At 39.3% G+C, this 8,796-nt stretch overlaps 2 protein-coding genes across 2 annotated transcripts; both read left to right on the top strand.

Annotated features, from left to right (window-relative positions):
• The first annotated feature begins 365 nt into the window (after nucleotides 1-365).
• On the top strand, nucleotides 366-1,346 carry LOC125897846 (odorant receptor 131-2-like). The gene has a single exon (XM_049591302.1). It carries the CDS (start codon nucleotides 366-368, stop codon nucleotides 1,344-1,346), a length of 981 nt encoding a protein of 326 aa, XP_049447259.1.
• A 6,113-nt stretch (nucleotides 1,347-7,459) lies between these two features.
• LOC125897845 (odorant receptor 131-2-like) lies at nucleotides 7,460-8,431 on the top strand. Its single transcript, XM_049591301.1, has one exon. It carries the CDS (start codon nucleotides 7,460-7,462, stop codon nucleotides 8,429-8,431), a length of 972 nt encoding a protein of 323 aa, XP_049447258.1.
• The last annotated feature ends 365 nt before the right edge of the window (nucleotides 8,432-8,796 follow it).

Genomic DNA, 8,796 nt, shown 5'->3' with positions numbered 1-8,796 from the left:
GATGGAGTGCTTAAAAAGCATTTGCAGACCAACAAATACCTGGCAGACCAGTTCTGCTCACATGGAAGCAGGCCTAGCCTCCAACCTGTGAACTGTCAGCAATGAGAGAATCGATGTGAATAACTTTCTATTATGCACGTCAACTCAACAGACATCTCTGCAAAAATGATAGATTTTTACTTTTCTGACTGAATTGAACTGACTGAAACTGTGCAAGAGGAATTGTGCTTCTCTGTTATACTTACATCAAAAGGTTGATGGGGTATTAAGATTGTAAATGCTGTTTCAAATTATGTGAATATTGGATAAAACCCTCAAGATGTCCCATCTTGATTTCAGGGGGCTCCCACATATGTCTCTCTAATATGTCGTATGCAACTTCATCTCAGACAAACGTCACTGTTGGAGTGCAGGGCCGGGCAATACTGGAAATCGTGTTATTTTCTGCTCCAATTACCATGCCATGCTGTGTGTTTCTCTTCATTAACGGGGTCATGTTATTCACCTTGAGGAGTAAAACAATATTTCGTGAGACCTCTCGTTACATTCTTCTGTTTAACCTCCTTTTTGCAGACACTGTACAGATGGCACTGAGCCAGATACTGTACCTACTGGCTGCTTGTAGAATAAGACTAACATATCCTGTATGTGGTGTTCTTGCCATGCTTTCTAATCTTACAAACGAAATCTCCCCTCTCACACTGGTGGTGATGTCTCTGGAGAGATATGTAGCTGTGTGCTACCCACTGAGGCACTCTGCCATCATCACCATCAGAAACACAGCAGTGGCTATTATTGTGGTTTGGACCTTCAGTTCAATAAATATCCTCACTCGAGTTCTGTTACTATTAGATTTTCCTTTTGAAGACCTGGAGAGTCTGCAGATGAAAGATTTTTGTGCCGAAAAAAACATGTTTGGTGGTCCAGTGTCTGATGATTATGGCAAAGCATACACTTATTTTCTTTTTATATCAGCTAGTGTGGCAGTCACTTCTTCCTATATCTGTGTGATGATAGCGGCCAGGTCAGCCTCCACAGACAAAGCTTCAGCTCGCAAGGCCCGCAACACACTGCTGCTGCATCTGGTGCAGCTGGGCCTCAGTCTCTCTTCAACTATACACAACCCCTTGGTTACTGCCATCTCAAAAATCACTGACAGAGTAATCATTTTACGTATCTGGAGTATTTTTTATGTGTCTTTAATCCTTTTTCCCAGATGTCTAAGCGCTCTCATCTATGGCATCAGAGACCAGGCCATCAGATCCATCCTCATGTACCATCTATGTTGCCGACTGAAACTTGGATCATCCCAGCCAAGGCTGAGGTCTCATCCTAGGCTACATTGAAGAGATGTATATTGATTTAAAAGTAGCCCAATTTCTCGAAACTCAAACAGAAAATAAATCAAAGCATTTTATTTTGAAAAGAAATAAATTTTGCTATACTGGCTGATGAAATTTATACTTTATATACGTGTAATTAATTAGTAATTTCAATATACTAAAATAAGTTCAGCTTAGTTTTATCAAAAGGGATTTGTATTCTTTATGAAATATTCATACTCTATATACTACATTTTAGTTAAATGTATTTTCCATTGTTGGCAACACATGGTGCATGGTAGGAAAATGCAGTTTTCCCTAAATCTACTAAAACCTGGGGTACATTAAAAAGTAACAATTGGAGGAGCATAGCTGGTAACTACCAGAGCTGACACACAGAAGGGTGCAGAGGTAGGCTGGAAGTTTCCTCCATATTGCTTTACAGATAAAAAATATACCAGTGCTGTTGGCTGCGAGTTGTCAATGACGTCCAACCCATCAAATCACCACCAATACACTTATATTCATTAATGAATTTAAGGGCATCATAAAGAATGTGGTGACTGAGACATGTGCTTGTTTTTCTTTAGAGGTCACTATGTTTGACTAGTTGTTGTAGTTGTTTTATTGTGGATTTTTGTATTATATGCTGTGTTTATTGATTTTCCTTTTGAAGACCCAGAGAGTCTGCAGATGAAAGATTTTTGTGCCGAAGAAAACATGTTTGTTGGTCCAGTGTCTGATGATTATAGCAAAGCATACACTTATTTTCTTTTTATATCAGCTAGTGTGGCGGTCACTTCTTCCTATATTGGTGTGATGATAGCAGCCAGGTCAGCCTCCACAGACAAAGCTTCAGCTCACAATACTTTTTCCCAGATGTCTAAGCGCTCTCATCTATGGCATCAGAGACCAGGCCATCAGATCCATCCTCATGTACCATCTATGTTGTCGGTTGAAACTATCGATCATCCCAGCCAAGGCTGAGGTCTCATCCTAGGCTACATTAAATCATTCAAGACTTATTCTCGATAAGGATGTTCATATTAATTTGAATCAAAGCTTAATTTCTTGAAATTTAAATCAGAAAAAACTTTCAGTCTGATTTGGCTACACTTGCTGATGATATTGGTGCGCTTAATGTTTATGTGTTTTATGTTATTAATTACAATATATATAAATATCAATAATTATAATATTGTGTAGCTTAGTCTTTCCACAGTATTTTGTATTCTTTCAGAATTCATTTTACTCTGCACATGCTACACTCAAGTATTGTTGTCAAATGCAACAGAAAAAGGGGTTTTCAAACAGTATATACTTCAAACACTGTCCTCCTCCACACAGTTCCAACACTTTCTCAATTTTTTTTTTTTTTTTTAATAAATTTGAGTGAAGGTATTCAATAAACATGCTCATAGATTTACAGTCTAGGTAAAGTTATTTTAAGATGTTAATATTGTTTTTACACCAGATCTTAACAATTACTACATTCACACAGCCTTTGTTCCCTGGTGTAAACAAGTCTAATCAGATGTATTATAATGTAAAGTATAAACTCATACATTTATTAGTGGACTTATTAATTGAAAATCATATCAAAGTTTGTATTTGGAGCTTCATCAGTAAAACTTAAAAAAACTAAATATGAACCTTACAACTATTTACACTGCGCAAGTTCTGAGTTCAAATTACAAATATCATGAAGTGTATCAATAAATCTTTGCAAGCTACTGACAAATGATTGCATGTGCTTTGTACCACTTTATGACTACAATCTATGTGACTCCATTCTCTAACCCTAACCTACTGTACCTTTGAATCCTACCCTCACACAAACAAAAAGCAGATACTTAGCAGCTTGACCAAAACTTTCAGTGTATTTGCCTAGGGTAACCTACATTGGTTGTCCTCACTGGTTTATGTTTCTGTTCCATGCCACTGAAAATAAGTGCATTCAAAGTCAAAAGAAACAAGGCAAGATGTCATCAAGAAAGGGAAACGCAACCCTCCCAAATTAACAGCTATAAGCTTGCTAGAAAAATACATCACATTTTCACTCTTTTTAAGAAGCGGGATATGAGATTGTAGTGCTAGCATGGGGTGTCAAGGGGCTCTCCGAAAAGGTGGTTTTTAACCTGCAGTGAATGATGGGCAGTGATTTTGCTGTCCTGACTTCAGTGCTGAGTTTATTTCACCATTGTCGGTCCAAAACAGAGAAGAGCCTTGTCTGAGATAAGTGACCCTCAAGATCCTCAGAAGGAAAGGACACCTTCTCGTCCAGAAGCAGGAGAGAGCAATGGTTGGGCCAGAGTGTAGGATTTGACCAGTGGCTTAGAGTCTGGGTCTTCCAGGGGGTCTGTGACCCCCAGGGGGTCCTCAGAGTTACTACAAGGAGGCTGCAAAATTATTGCTTGGTAATTAAGGCTTACTATTTAGGCTAATTTATTTTAACTGTTACCCATGAATCCTTCTACCATTATGTTAGCTAGATAATGCTAAATCACTGTACGGCACCTGTCCATAGCAGCAAGGTGAACTAGCTGCTTACGGACAAGTATGACTGAAACATCCTGGCTAGTTATCTGTATTATTTTAATTGTGCAGACAATTTTATTAGCCACAAAGGATAATTTTGTAACTTTTTGAGCAAGACCATCCACCTTGGAAACAAACACGATGTATAAATATTTGAATCTGTCAATATGTTTTTTAATAGCTAAGTATTGGATGCACCATAAAAGGGCATGTTTATACATGGCACATTACACCACCATGATAATGATTAGATTAGATTTTCAAGCTTTTTTTTTTTATTTCAGCGAGCTTATGCAAACTATGTCTATTGCTTAATTTCCCTTAGGGATGAATAAAGTTCTTTCTATTCTCTATTCTATATCAATATAATGATTCTTTTTCCTCCATTGGAGAAAAAAGTAGCAGAGTTCAGGTTTACTCCAGCAGCACTACAACCCTGCAGGTATTGTAGGTGACAGGGACGGAAATCCCGAGGAGGACAGGGGGGACATGACCCCCTCTCAAGCAAAGCTGTACCCCCCTAGAATAATTTGAGACACAATTAATAATTTTTGAATAATGCAGTAGTATTTATTAAAAGCACAATGTAATCGGTGCTCATTATAATCGTGCAATAATGTGCTATTTAAATCTTAAAAGATTTAGTCCCCCCCCCTCCCATTCCTAGTAGTGGTATATCCCACACTCTTTCCAACGGGCGGGGCTAGGCTGGACCCGGCTGAACACATCGCAGGGAAAGATGTACACTCACACAGACACAGTTTAACTTACACAAGTTACAACACATCCCATTTACTGTTACAACAAGCCCCAGGCCCAGGCTGATAATACTGATTAGCTCGTAGCTAATGGGTACCTGTCTGTAGGCTCTCCACCTGTCAGTGAGACAAACATGAAAGACGTGCAGTTTAACAGACGAGGAGCGGTCATTACGCGCGACTATTACGCACAGTTGTGACGGAGCGGCTCGTAGTTATGGGTACCTGTCTGTAGGCTCTCCACTTGTCAGTGAGACAAACATGAAAGACGTGCAGTCTAACCGACGAGGAGCGGTCATTACGTGCGTCTATTACGCACAGTTGTGAAGGATCAGCAGATCTTTATATCTAATTATTCTTTTCTTTACGAACACTGGTAGATAACTATCTTGCCATCAGGTGGTCTTTGGCTGCTCCTGACGCTACCGTCATAAAAACAAGAGAGGAAGAAATCTGAGTATCCGATTGGTCGAAAGACCGAACTGAACAGTTGATATCAACATCCGTGATCAACAACATAGACGCATTTATTTTTATCACAAAACTAATAAATAATCATGGTGGATTTACTGAACAGAGTTCCTGAAAAAAAGGTGCACTTAACAGCTTATTTATCTTTATTTCAGCCATGATAATTATTCTTTTCTTACCAGTTGGTCTTTGGCTGCTCGAAGAAATCTGCACTGACTGAAACACTGCATTTAACGGCAGGATTAAAAAACCTTCTGTAAAGGATATAATTGCCCAGATTGCCCACCACAGATCGCCTAAAGGGTAAGTTTCTGATTGTAATTTCTCCCCATTATGTTCCATTGTGTGTGTTTAGAGATGTTGAAACAACATATTAATGTAACTGCTATGTTTCCTGCCTTTTTTGGATAAGCAGGGAACATAGAACCCGGGAAACATGGAACCTTTTTTGTGTAAGCGGGGAACATAGAACCTTTTTTGCAGGGTTAAATGGGGAACATTGAACCCTGGAAACATAGAACCTGGGAAACATAGATACGCTCCCACAGCTATAACCATCTGGTAACAGCCCTTCCTACATTAAGAGTACAGTCTGCTGTAGAAACCTAAAAGAGATTTATGGTTTAAGCACATGTCCATATGGGTTACATACAGTTCTAATGGTAATATATCAAAAGAGCTTGGTGGAGATGCAGCACTTCTCAACAATTCTGAGTGTAATGTGGAAGCCTTCAGCTTTCTGGGATCCACAATCATTCATGATCTGAAGTGGGGTTCTTGTATACAGACATTGCATGTTGGGTGGGAAATAAACAAAACAAATGCAAATGTATTCACATGTACTATTTAATTATGCATTTGTTTTTGATTTTTTTTCCATCTTTGTAGAACTTTGTCCTTATTTTAGCAATATTTCAGTTTCTATCTTTCTGAAGATTTATTAAAATAAAACAAGAACTACCAACAACATACCAAATATTTCTAATTCTACCAAATTAAAAGTTACAATAACTCTAGGGTGACCATATTTTGATTTCCAAAAAAGAGGACACTCGGCCCGGCCATGATGTCATGGCTGAGCCTATTTAAATGATACTCGCAGTTTACTCAAAGATGCCTTATCATTTTAATATATTTAAAATTTATATGTATGGATATAAAATTCAGTTATATTACAAAATAATATCTCTCAAAGACAGAAATTCAGATAGGCCCCAATAGGGGACACATACACACAAGAGTGTGGCGATCCGAGCCCGACGGTACCCAACGGGTCAGGCCGGGTTTGGTCAAAAATGTAGCTATAAATTGTGTTCGGGCTCGGGTCGGATTCAGTCAGCTTTCAGTGAAAATGTAGTGTAAAAATAAATAAAATCCTATTGTCTGTCCTGTTTATTGCTTGGGCGCTGTTATTTACGTGACAACACCTGAACATAACACACACAGACACACATTGGCTGTTTGTTTCTACCTCTCCCCTCGCTCAAAGTCTCGGACCTTCCACCACCCGCCTCTGCCTTGATTAAACGCTGAAAATAAAAAAAAGAGGGAGACAGGTTTTTCCTATTTTATCTTATTTTGTTTTATTTCTCCCTCTCCTCTTGCTGGAAGCGTCGGACCTCCTGCCTCCCGCTCCCGTCTCACACATGGGCTGAGCACCCACGGCGCATGCCCGTCCTGTTAAATACCCTGTAACTGTAACAACTGTGTGGCACAAACTCAGTGCTTTGGTCATTAAATAATGTCGGGCTCGGTTCGGGTTCGGACAGAAATACGCGGCGCGTGCCGCACTCACACACACACACACACGGAAAACCGGACATTATCATCAGTTTATAAAAACCCCCCTGGACGGGACGTGAAAAGTGGACATGTCTGGGCAAAAGAGGACGTTTGGTCAGCCTAAATAACTCCGTCCGGGGTATTGAGAAATAACTTCAAAAAGATGACATCATTCATCAGTGTACAGATATACAGATCTGGGTAGGTACCGCACTCCTGTGTAATGGTATCATGTGAAGTGGGTGTGATGATCAAGTGCTTAAAAAGCATGTGAGGACAAGCAAACCCTGCAGACCAGTTCTGCTCCCATGGAAGCAGGCAGGGCCTCCAACCTGTTTGCTGATGGAAAATGTATGTGGATAACTTGGTTTTGCATGTGATCTCAACAGACATCTCTGCATAAAGAGTGAACTTTTACTTTTTTAAAAGTACGAACTGCAATATTAATTGTGCTTCTGTGTTATAATTACATCAAAAGGTTGATGTGGTTTTAATATTGTAAATGCGGTTTCAAATTATCTTAGTACTCTCAAAAACCCTTGAGATGTCCCATCTTGATTTCAGAGGACTCACACATGTCTTTCTAATATGTCATATGCAACTTCATCTCAGACAAACATCACAGCTGGTGTGCAGGGCCGGGCAATACTGGAAATTGTGTTGTTTTCTGCTCCAATTACCGTGCCATGCTGTGTGTTTCTCTTCATTAACGGGGTCATGTTATTCAGCTTAAGAAGTAAAACAATATTTCGTGAGACCTCTCGTTACATTCTTCTGTTTAACCTCCTTGTTGCAGACACTGTACAGATGGTACTGGGTCAGATACTGTACCTACTGGCTGCTTGTAGAATAAGACTAACATATCCTGTATGTGGTGTTCTTGCTGTGCTTGCTATTCTCACCAAGGAAATCTCCCCTCTCACACTGGTGGTGATGTCTCTGGAGAGATATGTAGCTGTGTGCTACCCACTGAGGCACTCTGCCATCATCACCATCAGAAACACAGCAGTGGCTATCATTGTGATTTGGACCTTCAGTTCACTAAATATTCTCACTCGAGTTCTGTTACTGTTAGATTTTCCTTTTGAAGACCTGGAGAGTCTGCAGATGAAAGATTTTTGTGCCGAAGAAAACATGTTTGTTGGTCCAGTGTCTGATGATTATAGCAAAGCATACACTTATTTTCTTTTTATATCAGCTAGTGTGGCAGTCACTTCTTCCTATATTGGTGTGATGATAGCAGCCAGGTCAGCCTCCACAGACAAAGCTTCAGCTCGCAAGGCCCGCAACACACTGCTGCTGCATCTGGTGCAGCTGGGCCTCAGTCTTTCTTCAACTATACACAACCCCTTGGTTACTGCCATCTCAAAAATCACTGACAGAGTAATCATTTTACGTATCTGGAGTATTTTTTATGTGTCTTTAATCCTTTTCCCCAGATGTCTAAGCGCTCTCATCTATGGCATCAGAGACCAGGCCATCAGATCCATCCTCATGTACCATCTATGTTGTCGGTTGAAACTATCGATCATCCCAGCCAAGGCTGAGGTCTCATCCTAGGCTACATTAAAGAGATGTATATTGATTTAAAAGTAGCCCAATTTCTCGAAATTCAAACAGAAAATAAATAAAAGCATTTTATTTTGAAAAAAATTAAACTGATTTTACTATACTGGCTGATGAAATTTATACTCTATATACGTGTAACTAATATCAATAATTCCAATATACTAAAATAAGCTCAGCTTAGTTTTATCAAAGGGATTTGTATTCTTTATGAAATATTCATACTCTATATACTACATTTTAGTTAAATGTATTTTCCATTGTTGGCAATTCAACAATTTATCATTGCATTCTTTGTGATTTGGTGGGTTGGACGTCATTGACAACTCACAGCCAACAGCACTGGTATATTTTTATTT

This window comes from Epinephelus fuscoguttatus, linkage group LG12, assembly GCF_011397635.1.
Source record: "Epinephelus fuscoguttatus linkage group LG12, E.fuscoguttatus.final_Chr_v1".
In the NCBI taxonomy this organism is placed as follows: Eukaryota; Metazoa; Chordata; class Actinopteri; order Perciformes; family Serranidae; genus Epinephelus; species Epinephelus fuscoguttatus.
The sequence above is the reverse complement of the archived record's forward strand: the minus strand, read 5'-3'. Positions and strand labels throughout refer to the sequence as shown.